Below are 21,278 nucleotides of genomic sequence, written 5' to 3' on the forward strand. Positions count from 1 at the left end.
AATGTATGATTACATTGATTTCTCATATTTCAATTAATATTCAGAATCCCAGCAAGTGTGGTTTTCTGTGTTTTTGCAAAGACTTCTTATGCTACGTGTCTCATAATGTCTGAAGTACATGTTTTAGGAAAATAGCATTTCCAATTTAATGGTAGCTGATGGCGGGAAGAATTAACATTCCTGCTTTTGGTGGGTTTTGGGGGCTTGGGCCTAAGCCTGCCCTACGTCACTGAGCAAGCACATAAATCACCTCAATGTATATGATGATTAATGAGTTTTAGTTACATAAATTCAGATAGTAAACTTGTACCAAGCATAGTTTGTGACATGCCTGAAAATGTTGAGTCTAGTTTGTAGATGAAGACTAAATCCATTATGCTCCTTGAATTCTTTTCCCTTAAACATTTTTTTTTAATAAAGGGAATTAACACATCTGGTTTTGGTGTTGAAATATCTCCTCATGAAAATTTATGGTCCCAAATTGAGGACCAGGGTGAGAACAAGGATTCATCTGTTTTTCCTTATTGGCTAATTTAACCACGTGGAAGGACAGATTACCATCTTCCCTAAATTGGTGCTTTCTTAGTTACCTGGCAATAGCTATTTTGGAGCATTTGTTCTACCAGACAGAAAAAAAAAAATACATTTGGAAGTAAAGGTCACTCTGTTGGTATTTGCATTAGTTTCAGAGTCTTGTTTGCAAGAAGCTGAAACTGACTATAACATACAGAAGAAAGGGTTGATGGGAAAGATGTCAAGACATGCACAGAGTCGACAAAGTAAACTGGAAAACAGGCAGACATTCCTAAAATGTGGCTAGACGCTCAGGCTGTGCCCTTGAAGCCTGGCCACCACAAACACGATTTCTTCTCTCCCAAATGACATGGACCGTGGCTATCAAACCTCTGGGTCAGAAAATTACACGTACTGGTTAAGGACGTCAGCTGGCCCCCAGTTTGGAGTTAGGAACACTCCTTTTAGTCCAATTTCCCTTAGGAACTTTGAGGTCTTCTACCTAGTCCTTGCTCTCCTCAACTTGTCTTAGTCTTCCTACTGTTTTCCATTATATTTTTTGACATATCTGAGAAATTGCCTTTAAGAAACTGTCCCCAAAAGTGGCAAAAAAAACAAAAAACAAAAAAAACTCCTGTTTGAAATCAAAGGGAAAAGGCACTGAGGCTGCATAGAGTGCAGCAGACTAGCTTTCTCTGACACTACTAATAAAACCCTCTGAGGGCTTTGTGCACCAGCTCCCCCAGGCTCCTGGGAGATGCACGTGGCATTCATCAGGATTTCAGATTGATTATAACTGTGTTCTCATCTGCTTCCAAAATGACAGTATCTGGCTTTAATAAATAAGCCTGAGGCTTCAGTTTGGTTCTTAAAAGGCCCAAATCCTTCCCACGTCTGACCTTCCAGCACTGACAGACGGAGCCTTGTAAAATGAGTCCCTCAAGGCCACCAGGTCTCTCGTGCACAGCACTCTTGGCAGTCGCCGTTCTTCTCTTCACCTTTTGCTAGAAGGCTTCCTAAGTGAGCTGACGTTGTTTAGCTACTGGACGTCTGAGAGCGCAGGCGCTCCACATTATTAAGTTGATTTAAGAAAGCCTGTCAAGTTTTATTTACAGTGGGTCCGATGGCGCAGGAAGGAGAGCAGACACTCTGGTGTGCTTCCAGCATCCCTCTGAGTTTAATCCCATCTAATCTAACCTCTCAAATATTTGAAGGGTGTAGCATTATAAATCGAGCACAAGACCATCCAGATAACTCGTTCAGTGGTAAAAAAATTTCAGCATAGAAGAAAGGGTACTTCTGTTTTCAGTCTCTTATTGAACTATAAAAAATGTGTTCTCTCAAATCTCAAACTCTGGAAGTGACAGTTCTAGAACATCTGTGACTTTCACCATATTGGCCCAGAATTAGATTGCTCTAATTCACCTGGACTGTGACCAGTCCGTCTCTCGAGGATCAGGAAGCAAAGTCACCATGATTATCCTTTGGATGGTGTATTCACTGTTGTAGTTATGGCTTGTTCATCATAAATTACTCTGAACTTAGTTTTATTAGGCTCATGGATTCTGTAGGTTAGGAGGTCAGGCTGGGCACGGCAGGGATGATTGCCTTTGCGCCGTCACATCTGGGGTCTCATCAGGAAAGATGCGACGGACTGGGGCAGGGGTTCCCTTGAAGGCTTCTTCACTGGTGTATCTAGTTTCTGGGCGGTGATGACTCGAAGACTGAGCTCAGTGGAGCCTGTCAACCAGAGTGCCTCCCTCTGTGTAGAGCTCTATGTGGCTGGAGCATCTCGTAGCATGACAGCTGGCTTCCAAGAGGGAGTGCCCAGGAGGGAGCATGGAGAGCAGACATTCAAAGAGACAGAAGTCACAACGTGTCTTCTGAACTAGTCTTGGAATTCATCAGTGTTGCTTCTGCTGGTTGGTTACAAGTGAGTCGCTAAGACCAACCCAGATGCAAAGGGGAAAGCAGTGACTTCACTTCTTGATGGTGCAGTGGGAGGGTCACAGTGCACAAGGACATGTGGAGTGGGAGAGACTGCTGTGGGCATCTTGGGAAAATACAGTTCACCTCAATAACTTTTGGAGAATTATCTGTTCATCTCTGGCTGTTCCTCTTCTGTTTTCTCTCTCTCTTCACTCAACCCAATTCTTGGTTTCTCCACAGGACTGAAAACTGTATCAACTTTTTCATTGGAGGTAGAAAGAGTGGTTACTACTTTGAAGCCAGTGTACTATGGGCAAATAATATTTTCATATCCTTTTTAGAGGAGAAAGAAGCATTTATATAGGATTTCTGAGCTTCCAGTAATGAACCAGTTTCTTCTTAATCATCTGTGTCTTTATCATGTAGTAAGGAAGTGAAGGCAGTATCCTGCTGGTCATTTAGGGTTGAGTCATTCTAACTTACTGGAAAAAATTGTCATGAGTATTTGAGTGCCCGTAGATGTCAGGAACATTGACACTGAAATAAGAAGATGAATAAGACAGGTTCCGCCCTTAAGAGGGAACATCCCAATCTAGTTAAGGAAACAGATGACTATTTCTGGTTATCCTACTAGGCTGTATAAAGGCAAATGCTAGGTGCTTTGTGAAGAGGAGGAACAGCGGGGCAAAAGGAGGAGGGGGAAGGAGGGCAGATGATGGGGTATGAGCTTTCAGGGGAGGCTTCCTGTAGGAAAGGGTGCCTGGGCTGACTTTAGGATAAATAAGAATTAACACAGTGTATTTGTTTCTTACCACTGCTGGAACAAATATGCCATAAACTTTAGCAGCTCAAAACAACACAGATTTATTATCTTACAGTTCTTTTGGTCAGATGAATAAAATAAGTCTACAGGGTGGTGTTCTCTGAGGAATCAGTTTCCTTGCCCTTTCAGTTTCTAGAACTTGCTTGCACTCCTTGGCTCCTGGGCCTTCTCAGCCTCTCATCCTCTGGCCTCCTTCCTTTACTGACCTTTGTGATCCCATTGGGCCTGCCCCCCAGATGATCCAGAATAATCTCCCCCGTCTAGATCCTTAACGTAGGCACAGTGCCTTTGACGTGTAAGGTAAATGTTCACAGGTAACCGGGATGAGGATGTAGACATCTTTGGGAGGTGGCTTTATTCAGCCTGTCACACCAGGTCAAGATGTCATTTTATACAAAGAAGATGACATTGTCATAACGCTTCAGTTTACCTTATATCTCCAATCTTAACGAAGGCAGGCTGTGAGAAGAGAAAAGGTGAAATAGGACATTAGGAGCAGATCACCAAACACCTCATTGCTTATTCCAGAGTCGTCCTAGTGCCCTGGGAACTAAAGGTAGCAAGGAACAGTAGTAGAAAATGGATTCCTCAGTCTCCTCCAAGCATCAGCTATTTAGATCGACTCAATAAAGAAATGGCTGTTAAGTTTTGTACCACAAGCCAGTTGGGTGGTCTCAGCATGAAGTCACTTTGACAGATGGGTGTGGTTGGGGTCTGAGATGTGTTTCAGATATTTTGCCATTCATATTTCCAATTCCTTGGGCCTCTTCCTCCATTGACAGTCGTCTGCTCGCTCTGCTGCTGTGTTCATTCACTTCTAACATCTTCAGGACTTGACTTTAATGGGGCCCAGGAAACTTAAAAAAAAAAAAAAAAAAAAAAAAGGAAGTACAGGAAGGTAATGAGATTATCATGGTGTCTGATGAGCCTTGGTAGAGATGCTTTGCTTCTCAAGCTGACTGTCATTCGACCCTCCTCTCTCTCCACAAGCCTGAGTGCAATTTTGTACAATAGGCAGCTTTATCTTCGATTTCATTGTAGCAGCCACTTTTTTAAAATCAGGGTGTTGACTCCTTGTTTTTATTTATTAAAAATGCCATTTCTAAAACTTGTGCCCTCTGCCAGCTGTAAAACAACTGGCCTGTGTGCCCCGATACCATATTCTGGGAAGAAAACCATGGATGCCCTGAGGACGAAGCAGTGAGAGCTGTGTGCTACTTGAAGACCCCAGAGAGGCCGAAGCAGAGGCTGGCACAGTCCCGAAGGCAGAGCTTTCACTTGGGAAGGGTTTCTTTGTTGTTTAGAAGAGGTTCTGGCCGCGGGCTTGTAAGGATGGTGTGATGCACTCTGTTGTGGATTGATAAGAGAATTGGAATCAAAATTCTTCTAGCTTTGATGGTGTCACCGACAGCCATTGTTAGAATGGGAGTTTTCAGTTCCCTGTCAGGATTTGGGTGCCATTTTGTGGCAGTTTATTTCTGCAGAGAAAGGTGAAAGGTCTGCTTTAGGATCAGCTTGGTTTCTTTTTCTGTGTGAAAGAACAGCCTACTTATTCTTTCTCTCTCTCGCTCTACCCTGACTCACATAGTAAGGATATGTATTTTTTTAAAGTCTGTATCGTAAGACTTAAGTACACTTCACTATTCTACATTTGTTCTAGCTATTTTTTAAGTAGTTTTACATTAAGTGGAAATATAAGTAATTGTTTTTAGATGTCAAATAATTCTGAATTATAGGTTATTGTAGTTGTTACTAAACCTAGTGCTAAGTAGTAGCTAAGCCCCAGACACAGGGCCATGTTAACCGTCTTAACTAAACTTCTAAGTTCAAAAAGAGCCATTAAATTAATTACAAAAATGCTTGTGCTAGATCTGTTAACTAGAAAAAGGATAAGATAAATCATATATGTGTCATATGGGTGGATCTGTGTGTATGTAAATTGTGTGTGTGCATGTATTGTGAGTAAGAGTAGAAAGATCTATTTATGCATAATAACCTGTAAAGGGAAACCAGTGAAAGGATTTGAAGTGGCTGTGTATCTTCTAATTTGTGTGTGTATTTATTTCTACTGCTTTGGGAGTCATATTTTGCCTCATGTGGCCAAATGTCTCTATGATACAGGGTGAGATTTTCTCTTTGAGGAACATTTCATTTGACTTGCTTTCTTTTGTCCTTTCTAAAGATGCTCAGTTATTTTTTGTGTAACATCTCTTCAAAAATAAAGGCATTGATCATTACCACTTTTCTTTAGAACTAATAAACAAAATCAGAATTCTTTGGAAGTTCTAGGGAATTGTTGAGCAAATATATTTCTTACCAGGGAAAAAGCACTCTTATAGGATCAGGAGAATTTGACAGAAAATGAAAGGCATGATTTTTGTCCCACAAAATTTCCATTGCCTTGAGAAAGACAGAGCTGACTTCAATAGGTATTTAGTTAAGAAAGGACCAAATGTATACTACACTTAACAATTCAAAACTTTTAGAAGTGTGTTTCCATTTACATGTTTATATTTCCCTCTTATAACTTAAACTGATGTTCGAGTTGTTTTTGCCAGTGAATATGCTTATTGAGCTTGACTCCCTGTATGAATCAAGTTCAAATTTCATTTGAAATTTGAATACTTTAAAAATATAAACAAGTTATTTATTTGGGCTCCATAGTCAATACAGAAGGGTGTTGTTTGGTTGGTTTCTTTTCAACTAGGGAACAATCATTCAGAAAGTAAACATGAACTGAGTTCATGAAACTGTTGCATTTTATTCCAGTTGGTGTGTTTGTTATGTGTATAGAAAGACATGTGCTTACATAGAAATAGTAAGGCCCACCATTTTTGGTTTGCTGAGTGCCAGCAGGCTAGCATATATTACTTCAATTCTAAAATCTACCCTGTGAAGTAGGAATAAGGAAAGAGAGGGCAGAGTATACAGGCCTGCTGATGTACTTTAGTAAGTGGCACGCTTGGAGGTCCTACCTAGATCCATTTAACTCCAAGGCTCATGGTCAGTGTTATGTAACACATTGTCACATACTAAACATCTTCTACACATATTCATACACACCCTCAGCTTCCTGCCAAAAAATGAACCTAATCAAAACAGTTATTGATTGGGTAGAGTATTGGAGTGTTCGAAGTTATTTATAAAATCTAGGACAAACTGGGCTGTCTGTATGGGGCTTAGAGAGAGAGGCTGGGTCTTAGCACAGTTATAAAGGAAGAGACTTGATTTGGTCGGTCAAGGCAATTCTGGGAAGAGAGATTCGCATGAAATTTGTGTTTGGGGCAGTGCATGTCAGAATAAATGGGCTAGTTGACAAGAGAAAATATCTGACTGGGGCCCATGTTACGGAATAAAGCAGGACCGGAGGCAAGCATGATTAAGGTTCTGATGAATAGTGGAGATTCTGAAAATCTTCACTGTGAATAGAAAAGAATCTCAACTAGAAGACAGATAAAAGTAGGAGGGAAATGAAAAACAGAGAGGGAAGCAACTGATACTTATGTAGTAGTTTACAGTTTATAAAGTGCATTTGTATCTGCTCCATTGATCCTGTGAAAATCTGAAAAGGGCATTTTTGTAGTTCTGAAAAATCTTAAAAAGTATCAACACTATGCATAAAAAATATTACAGAGGAGAGAGAGATGCTGGAGTTTGGAAGATAGGTAGTTCAGGCATTAAAAAACTGGGCCCTGGACTAAGTTGGTGGCTGTGGCCATGGATATGAAGCCATGAAGTTGAAGAAAAGTCAACAAGAGACCGAGTGATTCACTGAATATGGGAGGTGGACATAACTGGACAACATGAATCTATTCAGATAGTTTACATTTAATTAAGAAGGTGGCAACACAATGAACAGATGAGATCTGGGAATTTTTTTTTTTAGGTGAAGAAAGTTAACTTTGTTTTTTTCATTAAATTCAACTTTTTACTGATGGGAAAATGCCCAAGGTCAGATTCTTAGTTTTGAACTGAAGGTAATAAATGAGAGAGCAGACTAAAACAGAGGGGTGGATACAAGTTTTCTAAAATTCTCATTTTTGATTGAAAGCTCAATTTTTATCATTGGAAACAAATATTGTCAATTGTTTTCTTTAAAATAAAAGGCTCATTTCATTCATTTTCAAGAAAAGAACTGCCAAGTGTATGAGTCTAAATAGCTTGCTTGTCAGTCATCCTTTCAAACAAAAACAAAAAAGGGGCTAGTTCATCTTGTAGCTAGACTAATCACAGAAGTGCTTTTCCTTAAGACAACCGTATTTTAATGTGCAGCAAAAGTGCTTTATGCAGGTTTCTCATTTCATCACACAATGTTACAAAGGTGTGTATTCAGGGATTGCAATTTAATAAAATTAATACTTTTTAATGTGTTATTAAGGGTATTCTTTTTTTAAATAATTTTTTTTAACTTTTTTGGGGAGGATGTTAATTAGGTTTATTTATTTATTAATTTTTTTTTTTTTAATGGAAGTACTGGGGATTGAACCCAGGACCTCGTGCCTGCTAAGCACACACTCTATCACTGAGCTACACCCTCCCCCTGTCAAGGGTATTCTCAAGTGTAACTGCTGTTTAAAAAAAAAAAAACCTTGAGAATGCATGGCTGTGATAAATACAGTGGTAACTGGTACAATTTGGTGCCATTGCCTTGAATTGTGCAAAGGCACCAGCAGTTTTATTCAGCTACCATTGCTTTTGCACCACCAGTGCAAGTGTTAACTCTATGAAAAAGTCAGGTAACATCTTAGTATTATTATAAAAACAGTTCTGATCTCATAGACCCTGTCATAGGGTCTGGGGGCCCTCAGTGTTTGAAGACCCCCCTTTAAGAACTGCTGCCCAAGTCTGTTGTCTGCTGTCATCTTGGGCTGGGTGGAAGTAGTTATGGGAAGCTAAGATCAGGGTCTTCCTAAGGAAGACACAGAACTGAGGCAGAGCACGGAAGAAACTAGAGGAGATGTGAAATGAGAGTTTGGAGTGGGCAGCGGACAAACTCGGGCATTTGCCTATTTATGGACTGAGTTCTTTGATCTAGCAAACAAAGAGTCGTCTTCCAGGGGTCTGAATTCTTAGCACATGTTTGATTTAATTTGATTTGTTGTGATTTATGCAGGAGGAGAGCACGGGTTGATGTGTGCCCCCTAAGCAGGTCCCAAGGTCTGTGGTGAGACCACCATGTGCTGGTGCGATGGTTTAGGGAACATGTGGTGACCACTAGAAATGGGTCGTTGTGTTCCCTCCCTTGCCTGGCTCAAGCAAATTGGGTGTGTGTGCACAGGATGATGTTGAGAGGAGATATGAATGAAATGAAGGGTAGTGTTAGGCCTTCTGCTGTCGAGGGATCTCACTGGCAGATTGTCCCAGAGATGACTGAAGGCCTTCATCATTTAGCTATTTAAATACGAATCTCTTTAAGTAGCAGAACTAGAAAGTATTTTGGTCTTCCTGTAGGAATAGAAGCCTTAAAAGACTCCGTATGTCTCCCTCCTGATGGCCAAGAGGTGTGAGTCTTGCCTTGAAGCCAGAGAGGTTCAAGTCAGACATGAGGGGTATTTCCAAAAGATTTCATTGAGGAGGAGTTGTGTTGTGGAGCCTTACTCTCTAGAATTTAATGAAGATCATCTTTTTTTAGGAAAGTGATAAAAGTGCATTTCTCATTTAAGGTGCAGGATGTCAGCAAGTCCTTCTCTGGGGATTTTACTAGCCCTTGGCTTCTTTGTCAGGATTCTTTATTCAGTACAGCAAAATACATGCATGGAAAGTAAAACAGTCGTCTGGATGCTTTGTGTGCCTTGTGCCAAACATCTGGATATTTGGAAACATCTGGAAAAGTGACTGAAGTTTTCACAAGGGTGTTTAGCAGTATGTGGGTGAAACCTCAGTTCATAATCAGATGTCTGTCAGTCCCAGGTTGATACAAATGTTTCATTAATTTATAAGGAAGGAGGGTTGGATAGATTGTAGAATCCATTTAGTTGTTTAGCTTTCATTAGTTTTTATTTCAGTGGGGCAAGACCAGGTGGTTTCGTTTCAGAATGCTTCAGCCTAATGAAGATTTCCGCTTTTTAAATCCCAAGAAGACAGGAGAGCCAGCGGCAGGTCTGAGTGATCTGCCTCTGTCACAGCAGCCATTCGGGGGTCCATGTTTGAAATGTCTAGTCACCTCAGGGGAAAAAGATAATAGACCCCCACTACCACAGAACATTCTAGAAAAGTGGTTTTGTTGGCCCATGATGGCGTCAGGAATCCTTAGACAGCCAGTGCTCTTGGTGGAAGGTAAAAGATGCTGTTCACCTAGGACTAACGATGTAATAACTGTTGACTTCATGCGGCCCTGAAAAGAAAACGGAACTTTTGTTCCCAGGCAGGCCCAAGAAGGCTAGTCTAATCAGTCGTCATAGACTGTGCCTTTAAAACGGCGCCTTCTGCAGGGAGCCCTGCAGATCACAGGGGCCTACTGTGAGAGGAGAAAAAGAACGCATTGAGGCCGTCGCCGGGCACCGGGGCAAGAAGGAAACACTTTAGTGAGGGGCCTTTAGTTTTTATATAACTAATCCAGAAACGTATTTTATAGCCACTTCATAAGTCAGGCCTCAGTCTGGCTGCAGACTTTGTGTGGTGCCCTGGGAGCTGTTGCTGGACGAAGCCAAAGACAGTCACTGACCTTGCAGGGGACCAAGAGGTGACTGAAGGCCAGCGATCTGTTGTTTATTTCAGCATCTGGCTAGCAAGATAATACTCTTTATTACAAGGCTTTTGTGAAACCATCTTCTCTGCTACTAGTTTTTAGGGAAATCGTTCCCTAAGCTCTATCCACCCTTAGAGACACTTTAAGCCACTGCTTCTTCTGCATTTAGGGCCCCCAGCTTATCCAGATGGTTTGGGACATTGTTCAGAAATGTCTTTCACAGATGTTGGAGAAAAGAGTTGAGTTGTTTTTTGGCAGAAGCCCTGCTTTTGCTTCAGTCCTCCTTGAGGTGAAAATGTATCTTGCTTGTCATGGGTGTAGTCTGTTTTATCTGGGCAGGGCAGGATTCAGAGTGAGCCAGATGACGTGGGATAGCACTTCGGCCCTCAAGCTTGGTACTCAGGGCCTGCAGAGCCAAGTGCATCTCTCTAAATTTGCTTTATGTAGAGCTTCCTAGCCGCTCAGTTTGGGAATATCATGTTATATTGCCAGACCTGGATAAGAATTTTAGAGCTTCAAGATAACGAGTGAGAGGATTTTTTCAAACTTTTGTTAGTAATGAAAACTTTCAGTGAAACTTTTTTTCCCCACCCCTCCAAAAAATCTTACCAGTCATTTCAGTATAATAAAGCGGAGTTAGATAAATGAGGATAGAAGTCTCAAGAACCTTACTTATTTGTGCTTTTTCTGTCCTTGCCAGGCCCCCCTCCCATCCTTTGAGCCCCCAAAACTTTCCCCTGTAACCCTTACAGCTTCCCAGAAAAGGGTTTGAAAATTGACAATATAATCTAAGGCTTAGAAATCAATAGATGTGAAAAGCAAATTCTGGGGAGGTTCACTGAATTGCCCAAGCTCACAGCAGGTTAGTGGTGGTGCTATGACTTGTAACCTAGGTTTTATGGTCCTCTATTTAATACTCTACATAAACCCATTTCTGCCCTCAAATCCCTTCACACTCACCAGTGTTACAGCATACAGGTACAGAGGGCTGCCTGTGTTAGGCAGGACTCCAGAGGGACAGGTGGATGGGTACCTGTGTTTGCAGACAACTTTGTGGTCCATGATTGATCCCAGCCTGAGTGTTTTCACTTCACACGGTGTTAATCAGGGTGAGTGAATTTATTTGCATGAGACTGGTTTATAAATGATTTATAAATGAAGATACCTCTCAGTTGTACAGTGGAGAGCATGCTTTTCCAGAGCATATACTCTTTTCTTTTTTTTTTTTTCTTTTTGCCTAGTGGACCTAATTTCTGGTAGCCCTGGCTGCTAGCAGTGGGACATCTTATTCTCAATGGAGTGGGCTCCTCTCCAGTTTCTCTGCTCAGCCTTCCTGTAGCTGTGTCTCTTCAGTTCACCCCCTATGCTACCTTCTCCAGTGGCTATTTGTTATGATACAGGAAATCGATGTCAAAGCTAATGGGGGGATGAGAAATACCAGTGACTAGAAAAGTTGAGAAATAATAGATTTCAGTTGCAATAGTACAGTGGTTTTACTTGAAAGTTTTTGGATCATACAATGTCTGGTCTTTGTTGGCAGGTGGAAGTTATATGCAACAATACATAATGTGCAATAATACACACATGCAAAAGTGCTCCTGGCCCCTCTGTACGTTTTGATGAAGCCCTTGAGAGCATCCCCACAAAGGCCACTGTGTAGGTTCTGAAAATAACTGGGAATCAGTGTCTTGCTCCCTTTATCCCCATCAGTTTTCTAAATGAGGCCAGTTTCAAAGGGGAGAAGAGGCGTGTTCAGCCATGGTGGTATTATTTGAACCAAGTGTGTGGAGGTGGTCCAGATGTGAGCTGTAAGAGCTAAGACAACGTTCCTTTGATGTGGGACATAACTTTTACCGGCCTTTCCCAAACATATCTTCCCATTTCCTGTGGGATTGTAGTATACACTGGTTTAATGATTGCTAAAGTCACATAGAAACAAATGTGAATCTGGTTTGCATGCTTCCTTTTTTTTTTTTTTTTTTTTAAGCAGAAATGAAGCAGGGCTCAGGAACCCCACTGTTCCTATGGAGCAATGTCAGAAAGTCCCACCCTGAATTCATTGGTTGAGACTCACAGCAGCGCAGTCTAACTCAGCCTTTCCAGAGAGGGGCTTGGTGGAGCTGGTGGGAGGGGCCCTTCTTGTTCTCACGGTGGATGAGGGGAGTGATCAGTCTCTCACGGTTCCCCAAGCTGGCATCTGTGTTGGCACCTTGTTGTGTATGTTTGGATCCTTTTCACCAACTTCATAGGAGCTGTAAATCAGGAGATATTTAAGTCTATTATTGTTAAAGATTGAAAGTATTTAATACTATGTTTCATAACACATATGTTCTCAGCATGGATTAGTTAACAGAATGAGGGATTTTTTTTTTTAAAGAACGGCATCTATTCAAGGCTCCTCTTAATGTCTATTTCAGTCCTATCTACCAGGCTAGCACACGGATTTGGGGGATCTTTATTCAACTTGAAAAAAATTTGTTTTAATTGAAGTATAGTTGATTTACAATGTTGTGTTTGTTTCTAGTGTACAGCATAGTGGTTCAATTTTATATATATATATATATACACATACACACATATTCTTTTTCATATTCTTTTTCCTTATAAGTTATTACAATATTCAACTTGAGATTAATCTAATATTGCTTGTTCAGGGGTTGATGCCATCCTTTTTATTAACAATCTGTGTAGTTTTGTTGCTGCCTACATGTGCTTTCCTCAGCCATATAGAACCCATTTTCTTTAATGCCCTGGGCACAATCCCTGATTATTTGGAAGTTACTTTATTATTCATTGTACCTATGCAGGAACAGTGGGCCAATCCCTGCTACATTCCTGTGATACTCAGTTATAGTAACTGTGTGACTTTATTTGAGTAGTTAAATTGGCAATTGAAAAAGTTGGAGAGTTAATGATCTTGCTCTCCAGTTTATAATTGGTAGTCAAAAAGGCTGAGGGTTTAATCAGCTAGTCTCCTCTTGTATAAACCACTGTGTAACAAGCATGAGTACTTTTTAAAAGCACAGATTCCTAGTTCTGTCCATGGAGATTCTCATTCAGTGTATCATGACTTAGACCCCAGGAATCAGCCATTTTTTTCTAAATGGATTTTCCATGGAAGATTCTGGTGCATGCACATCAAGTGCATGACCCATGTAATGATTGTGGTTTTTAATAACAGCATTTTTCGTCTCTGTTGGCATCTCAGATAATTCTGGAATGCTTTTACTATCGTCTTAAATGGAATATGTGTATCGGAACACTCTGGGCTGTGTGGGAGAAGGAACATCAGGCTGGCAGTTGGGGACCTGGTTCTAGCCTCTGTTGACATTTTATCAAGTGGGAGATATTTGATCTGTCTGGGTGTCAGTCTCATTCATAAACTGAGGGTACCAGAGGTGCTTTCCAGGTTTCTGACATTCTTTGATTTGAGAGGTCTTGCCCTGCTAGGAATTGTGTCTATCATCACTGTTCCCTCAGGGCATTGCCTTTTCTCGTTCAGTGAGTGCCAGGCTGCTCAGCAGAACATTCATCACAGCCTGCTTCTCAAGAGAGCTGGTAGCTGTCCCCAGATCCAGGACCACCTCTCTTCCTTTCTCCTGCCACCACCCACCTCACAAAACAGATTATAGTAAACCACCCTTCTGGGAAACAGGCTCTTAGGTTGAAGTTTCTCTCAAGGAAAATTCAGGTTGTAATTCTGAGCTTTTCTATACCAAGCTTTGGCAGTTGTCACCCACTGGGCTTTTTTTTTTTTTTTTTTTTTTTTTTCCAGCAGGCTAGGAACACTTGTGCCTTTGGTTGGGCATAAGATGTGACTAATGTCACGGTCTAGGGAACTGGTCCTGCACTGCCCTACCCCATTCAGCAAGCCTTTTTTCCCGAGAACTTGCAGCATATTCTTTAGAGGGGCTGGTGGGGGCCAGGGGGGCAGAACATGGCATCCTTTAACTCTCTGGTTCTCAGCGTCAAAATGGTCCACAGTGCTTTTCTAATTGTATGCGCTCATGCCATCCCAGCCTCTCCTGGGCCCCCTGAATTGGGCTGTCTAGGGTGGAACTGGACACACATGGTTTTTTAAAGGCTTTACTTGAAATTCTCCCTTCTGGAGCCTCCTTCATTTTCTCCAGACTGGGCCCATGCACTGTCCTTCTGTTTTCTGTAATTATTTTTTTTGTTAAGGCGGGTATGGCTCAATAGGTAGTTGTCATCAGAATGTGGTAAATGTGGTCTGAATTTGTTGAGAAAATTAAGTTGCTTTAAGACTAGAAGACCTTCGGTGGTCAAAGGCTACTACTCACCAGCACACAGTTTCGGCTCAGAAACCAGCACTAAAGATTCACTCCTAGTCCCTGACTACAGTGGTCTGATGGTTCTTGTTTCACTCTAAAATGTGATGGAGAGTGCAAGTCACTCACCCTTTTGTTAAGGGTATTTTCACATAATTACTTGTTTATCCTCTCTTCAGTGCAATTCAGCAAATATTGAGAATTTACAACATGCTAAGCACTGTTCTAGATGCTGAGGATAGAGTAGTGAACAAAACATAAAAGTTCTGCCTTCATTGAATAATCTCTTCACAAAAATGTGTGTGAGTATAAGAACTTGTTTGTTGATTTCTCTTGTATTTCATGTAATATACAAGAGTTATCACAGAATTTAATATGACAGAATTAAATGGCTGCATTGTAGCATTATGAAACATCATTTTAGGAGAAATCTTTAGGATTTAGGATTGGTTGGAGTATTCCTAAGATCACAAAGAGAATCACAAAATGTAGTTAAGCATGTGGGACCTGGATTACATTCACAAAATGTTAAGACCAGAGGCTGTGTCTTACTTATACAACACGTAATCCATGGGTGTTCGGGTAGATATTTTCTGAAGGTGGAATGAATAAACCAGTGGATGTGGGACTTTGCTCCAAAAAAGGTAGACAAGGATGTAGACAAGGATGCTGACAGAATTAAATTAAAAAGTTTATTCTTTGATTTTGGGAGTAAGTCTTCAGAGAGTTATTATTTGGTAGGTTACAAAGTAATCTTTTTTTGACTCTATGTTTTTAAGTCCATGTATTTAATTCCACACATATGCAGAATGCTGTGGGGCCCTGGAGTTCACAATATTTTATCTGCTTATTTTACCTGTTCAGTGAAAGCATTAATTTGAGCTACATGCGTATATTTTAGGCCTCTAGAGTGCTACATCACAAATTACTGCAAATTTCTGTACTCACCCTGAGCGGGTTAGATAGCTTCCCAAAGTTTTTGTGTTGTATTTTATGCTTAAAATTACTTGATTTGGTTAGACTTGATATGAACATTTTAAGGAATTTAAAAAGAATTTAATTTTCAGGGAATTTAAATAGAAAATTATTAAAATCTTTTTGCATGTCTGTTTCAAAAGTACATCTGTAAAAAGGAAAACTGCATCCATTTTTTTAAACCATAAGCAATATTCTGGGATTCTCAGTGTCATCTGAAAATAATGGTGAGACAAACAGAGATAACAAAATGAAAGAAGAGCATGTTTATGGATTTCAAAATATTGAGAGAGCATGTAAGAGAAACCAAGAGTCAGCTTTGGTCCTTGCTCACATTTCTACTTGTGCATTAACTAGTTTAGAAGAGAAGAAAATAGTGTACAAGAGAGGGAAAAAATAGATTTTCTGGAAATAATTATTAATGCTAAAATTTCTGCATCTAATTTTAGAGTGCTTATGTTTGGAATTTCACATGCGTGATGATAATGTGTGTTTCAGGTTTGTGGAGAAAAACAGCGCTTTGAGAAGTTGATGGAACATTTCAGGAATGAGGACAATAACATAGATTTTATGGTGAGTTATTTCAGTACTGCATTCAATAAAGCGAACTCAGTTTTAGCCGTTATTTCCTAAATCCATTTATATTTATATAGTATGCATACATATGTGTGTGTGTGTGTTGCAAAGGACAGGAAACTGAGTGTGATATGCTGCAGTTCCAATCTAGATGGCTCTCTTAATCTGTATTTTACCTTTATGGCATTTATTTCCAATTATTGTCTTCTCTCTCTCTCTTTTTTTTTTCATTTTTAAAACATTTATTATTTTCCTTTATTTGATTATTTTTTGAATAGAGGTGCTGGGGATTGAACCCAGGACCTTGTGCATGCTAGGCATGCACTCTACCACTGAGCTTTACCCTCCCTCCCCTCCAGTTTTATCCTTTAATACACACTATAGTAAAGTCTGAAAGTACCAGTCACAGTTCTTTTGTTAACCCTTGAACAATGCAGGGGGTTAGGGGCACCTCCCTCGCCACAGTGGGAAACCCACCCTGTTACCTTTCACTTGGCTCTCTGGTTACGCAGTTCTGCACCCACACATTCAGCCAATCACGGATCGTGTAGTACCTAGTATTTACTATTGAAAAAAATTCAAGTGTAAGTGGACCTGCACAGTTCAAACCCATGTTGTTCAAGGGTCAACTGTATAGCTAATAAAGAGTGAAGCCATGCATTGGGGGAAAAGGAAGTTAACATGGTATAAATGCCATAGCAGCCAGCTTTAGCTGTCAGGAGTGCTGCATCAGAACCCTTAAAATAGAAATCAAGAATGTTGACCGTTTGGCCTTTTGCATGCCCCAGCCAGTGGCCTTCTACAGGCTATAGTCTCAAAGATTAATGTGCTTTGGTTTGTAGACTTGACTGTACGTATCCCCCAAATTAATATACAACGGTGATTTTTTTCCTCCCTTGATTTCCTGCTCTAGTAATTCTGTGAGGCCATGATCATACCACAGGTCTCCTTAGCAGGGTAAATCACATGCAAGAACATGTGTTTCAGTGGCAGGACAGTCATCTTCAGGTGCAAAAAGCAGTTCTGAATTCATGGACCTAAATCTTTATCCTGGACTGAAGGTGGAATCTACTGTCAAGGAATTCCAGAGCCAGATAACTCTTGAGTGCACCCAGCTCTGCTTTCTTTGACCTGATCAAGTTGACTGAGAGAACTTCTGAAGCTGTGAGATTCTTTACTTGGGCTTGATTCCCCAGATCACTTCTAGCCTGGAGCAGATATCCCATTCAGTCCTTCCATTGTCAGGTCTTCTAAAACCCATGCTCAGGATGCCAAGCAGTTTTCATTTGAATTGCTTCAGTGACTATAAAACACGGAACATAGCTTTGCAGATTTCTAACCCTTTTATATGAAAAAATATTTTCTGGGTCCTCAAATTTTATGTTCATCCTAGTCCTCAGCCCTTTCCAAAATCAGTATCAGTTGAAATCTTTTATAGAGATTTTCTGTTCCATAAAGCATATGTATACATGCTTTTTAAAAAGATAAAAAATAAATTTGAAACAAGGAATATTTTGACATTGAATTTTTAATTCTTGTTATTTGGATTTTTTTTTTTTTTTTTGGAGTGTTTAAGGCTAACACTGGCATTGGTGACAGATACATAAAGAAGTCATGCCCTGGCCCACCCAACCAGTTTCTATCCTCTGATTTCACAAGGGGAACCTATTTGTTCCTTTAGAGCTGAGGTTGCAAACTGGAGGCTGCCAGGCTGAAGCCAACATACAGGCTTGTCAGTGTAGTCTGCAAGTGATGTCCAAACAGTTTTGAAATTGTGCCTAAAAATACAAATTTCTGATTCTCTTGAAAGCTAAAAATTTCTGTTGGGGGAGGGTAAGCTCAGTGGTTAGAATACATGCTTAGCATGCAGGAGGTCCTGGGTTCAATCCCCAGTACCTCCATTAAAATAACTAGCTAAATAAATACAGCTAATTACCTCCCCTTTGCTCCCCCCCCCCCCCAAAGCCCTAAAAATTTCTGATAACACTAGGCCCCTGTTCTTACAGACTATCAGCTGCTGGAGCCACATATTCCCTATTCCTTAAGTCTGAAGATATCCTTTCCAGTTTGTCACAGTCCACACTATTCCCTATTGTATTACACATGGCCCACTTTACTCATTATCATACCTACCAGAGCTTTCTGCCATTTGAGTTTCTACTGAAATTATAATGATTTCAGGCCTTTTAAAACATTTGCCTTGTTGCCAAATGTGAACATACTGCCTGCCAGTTTATCTATTCTTCTGTACCCGCATTGGGGAACCTCATTTAGAGGTGCTAGTATATGGGTCCTGTGCGCTTGGCTCCTGTGCCATCAGGCAAATAGTTGCCTCTCAGGCGTGTTATAAAACTCAACAGATCATTTATACTTGCTTTCAGAAGAGAGATGGAAAGATGCCAAAATCCAACCATATTTTTTTTCCCCAGAAAATGAGGCTTTTCATAATGTGTCTTGGGAATGCAATTAAGTTGTACAACCTACCAAACATCATATTCTTTATGAAACATAATATGAATTCTTCGAATGTAGCACAAGACCTTTTTATGTATGCAAAAGAAAACACAACAGTGACAAAATCTTTTTTGCTTATTTAACCATAGCACCTGAAGTAATTTTTTAGTAAATTGCTACAGAGTCCCCATGTAACCTAGACAGTCTACATGTCTTCTGAAGATACCCAGTGTGTAACATATACTCAAAGAAGAATCTAACTTGATAAAAACAATTTAAACAAGATAAAGGAAGTGAGGTTTGGGAGACAGAGAAAGAAAAGGGCAGTTTTTAGAGTAAGTGTGAGTCTAGATCTCCTTACGAGAGTCTCTGTGTAACCATAGAGGGAAAGCATTAGTAAGATATTTTTACTGTAAATAAACTGACTGTCACTCTTGGAAATAAAATAAGTATGTTAAATTCTATTCTGTTATTTACTGAACCGGGGACCAGTTTTTCTGTGACAGTTCAGAGCCACTGATGCAGTTGTGGGAAGAAAGTGGTAAATCCAGGGCTTTTGTGGGATGGAAACTGGTTGGTTATTTGCAATGGGAAGATGGATCAAAAGTTCTGTTATCATCCTGTTGGTCTGGTGGGGCCTGTAATGAAATTCTAGAAGTGATTACCTTGTGATATGCTTATAGGTGATTTAAATGTTCTTAATGATAATCACTTTCAGATTTTCTACAATGTACCTGTAATAAATCTTTTAAAAAATAGCTGTACTGAGATAAAATTAATATACCATCTAACTTAGACATCTAAAGTGTACAGTTCAATGTACTTTTAGTGTATTTGTAGGTTGTGCAGTCATCATTACAATCTAACTTAGAACACGTTATTGCCCCCTAAATGACTAGCAGTCATTTTCCATTTTCCCACCCCTAGTCCTAGGCAACTCCTAACCTACTGTCTGTCTCTATGGATGTTCCCATCGTGGGTATTTCACATGAAAAGAATCATAATATATGCGGTCTTTGGTGACTGACTTTTTTCACTTACCGTAATGTTTTCAACTTCATCCGTGTTGTGGCATGTGTCATTCCTTTTCACCGTTGCATAATATTCCATTCTATGGATATATCACATTTTTTAAATTCATTGGTTCACGGACATTGGTGTCCCCCTCCTTTTGGTTATTATTATTAATGCTACTATGAACATTTGTGTACAAATTTCTATATGGATGTATGTTTTCATTTCTCTTGGGTATATACCTACAAGGGGGATTGCTCGGTCATATGGTAACTCTGAATAGTATTTTGAGGAACTGTCAAGCTTTTCAAAGTGGCTGCACTGTTTTATATCCCCACCAGCAGTGGATGAGGGTTCTAGTTTTTCCATATCCTTGCCAACACTTGTTACTGTCTTTCTTTTTGATGGCTACATCTTAGTAGATGTGAAGTGGTATCTTATTGTGGTACCTCTATGACTTCTGAATTTTTAAAAATTGTAAAATATTTTTAAAGACCCAATAAACAAAGGAAAAGGAAATTGGTGAGTGAGCTTAGATCTATGAAATTGAAAGTATGTGCCTGTGATTAAACTGAGAAAACAAGTTTGGAGCCCATCTAACCTATTGACAATTTCATTTCAGGTGGCCTCTATGCAGTTTATTAATATTGTAGTCCATTCAGTAGAAGACATGAATTTCAGAGTTCACCTCCAGTATGAATTTACCAAGTTAGGCCTGGACGAATACTTGGATGTGAGTATAACTGTAGCCTTTGGTTTCAATATGAGACTTGATTTATTGCTTACCCTCAAAGATGCATTTCCAGTGGCCAAAGAATGCTTAAAGCTCTATGCAGTCAACTGCTCTAGTGCTAGTTGAAAGAACTAATCTGAGTGATGTGATCTGCCAGAGAAGCTGGATTCTTGCCAACCTTCTGGGACGTCACACTGTCTTCTGCCAGCAGCCCTGTAGTACCAGAGTCAGATAACCTTTTATAGCCTTGTTGCAGCTTTCCTCTGCCTCTTTTTTTTTTGGGAGGGGGGAATTTTTTTTAAATGGAGGTACTGGGGATTGAACCCAGGACCATGTGCATGCTAAGCATGTGCTCTACCACTGAGCTATACTCCCAGCCCCTGCTTTCCTCTGCTTTTGAGCTCTGTCTGGGTCAAGTCTCACCGCACTCTTCATCCAGACTGTTGGGTAATGTGCATTCTTGGTTACTCTTGGGACTCCGTCTGGGCAGGGAAAGTCAAACCAAGACTGCCATAGAGTAATGAATAAATGCTTAGAGCATCAAAAAATAATGAGGAAATGGACACTTGAGACTTCCTCATGTAACTGTTAAATTCTGCTTAAAGTGTTTGTGGCTTTAGAAATTCTATTTTCAGTTCTTAGGAGAAGGGAGGGTCTAAAGTTTCTTTTCCTCATGTTCCCTTATAGAAGTGCTCAGCCAGTTCCCTGAAATTGTTCAGCTAAGAAACAGAAAGTTGATGTGAAAATCGTAAATGGACCTAGGTAGCTGTGCATGCACAGGATATACTCTTGTCCTTTGACTTGTGGGCAGTTTTGGTTTCCTTTGGTCCATAAGGAATGGACCAATTGAATTTGAAAGACCAGTCGTGATAGGACAAGAATTGTTGACCTCAATTCGAAGGCTGTTTCTAGCTACAAAGGAAATAGAAGTATTTCCCTTGAACGGCTCTAGAGTTCACCAGCCCATCTTTGTTAAGGGTGAAGCCAGGGAATTACACAGACCGTACCCTCAGTTTATTTCAGAGTGGGCTTGCAGAGTTGGTTACTCTTGAGCACATGGCCTTGAGGATCAGACCAGCTGGGCAGCTCTGGGTTGACTGGCCTGATGTTGCCTAAAGACTACTCAGGTAGAGCCATGATAGATTTCCATTGAAAAGTTTGTTTGAATGGCTTTCCTTTTTAAAGACCCACTAATATCTCTGACAGAATATTGTATCCAATGGTGTTTTCCTGCTTTGAAATCAAGGTTTGTCCATCTTCTTTCTCTACTTGCTGTGAGAGTAG

General features: G+C 40.3%; 1 protein-coding gene across 9 annotated transcripts in view; it reads left to right on the forward strand.

Moving 5' to 3' along the window:
* The window catches only part of FMNL2 (formin like 2), a 282,923-nt gene that overhangs the window by 230,285 nt on the left and 31,360 nt on the right, over positions 1 to 21,278 (forward strand). For all 9 annotated transcript variants that reach the window (XR_004319856.1, XR_004319855.1, XR_004319853.1 and 6 more), the window contains exons 10-11: positions 15,716 to 15,790; positions 19,884 to 19,994. Coding sequence is in view for 4 of the 9 variants with exons in the window: in XM_032479445.1 (XP_032335336.1) it covers positions 15,716 to 15,790; positions 19,884 to 19,994 (186 nt within the window). In the remaining 5 variants the exon portion in view is untranslated. The remainder of the gene's footprint in view (positions 1 to 15,715; positions 15,791 to 19,883; positions 19,995 to 21,278) is intronic.

The sequence above is a fragment of the Camelus ferus genome, chromosome 5 (assembly GCF_009834535.1).
Source record: "Camelus ferus isolate YT-003-E chromosome 5, BCGSAC_Cfer_1.0, whole genome shotgun sequence".
Classification (NCBI taxonomy): domain Eukaryota; kingdom Metazoa; phylum Chordata; class Mammalia; order Artiodactyla; family Camelidae; genus Camelus; species Camelus ferus.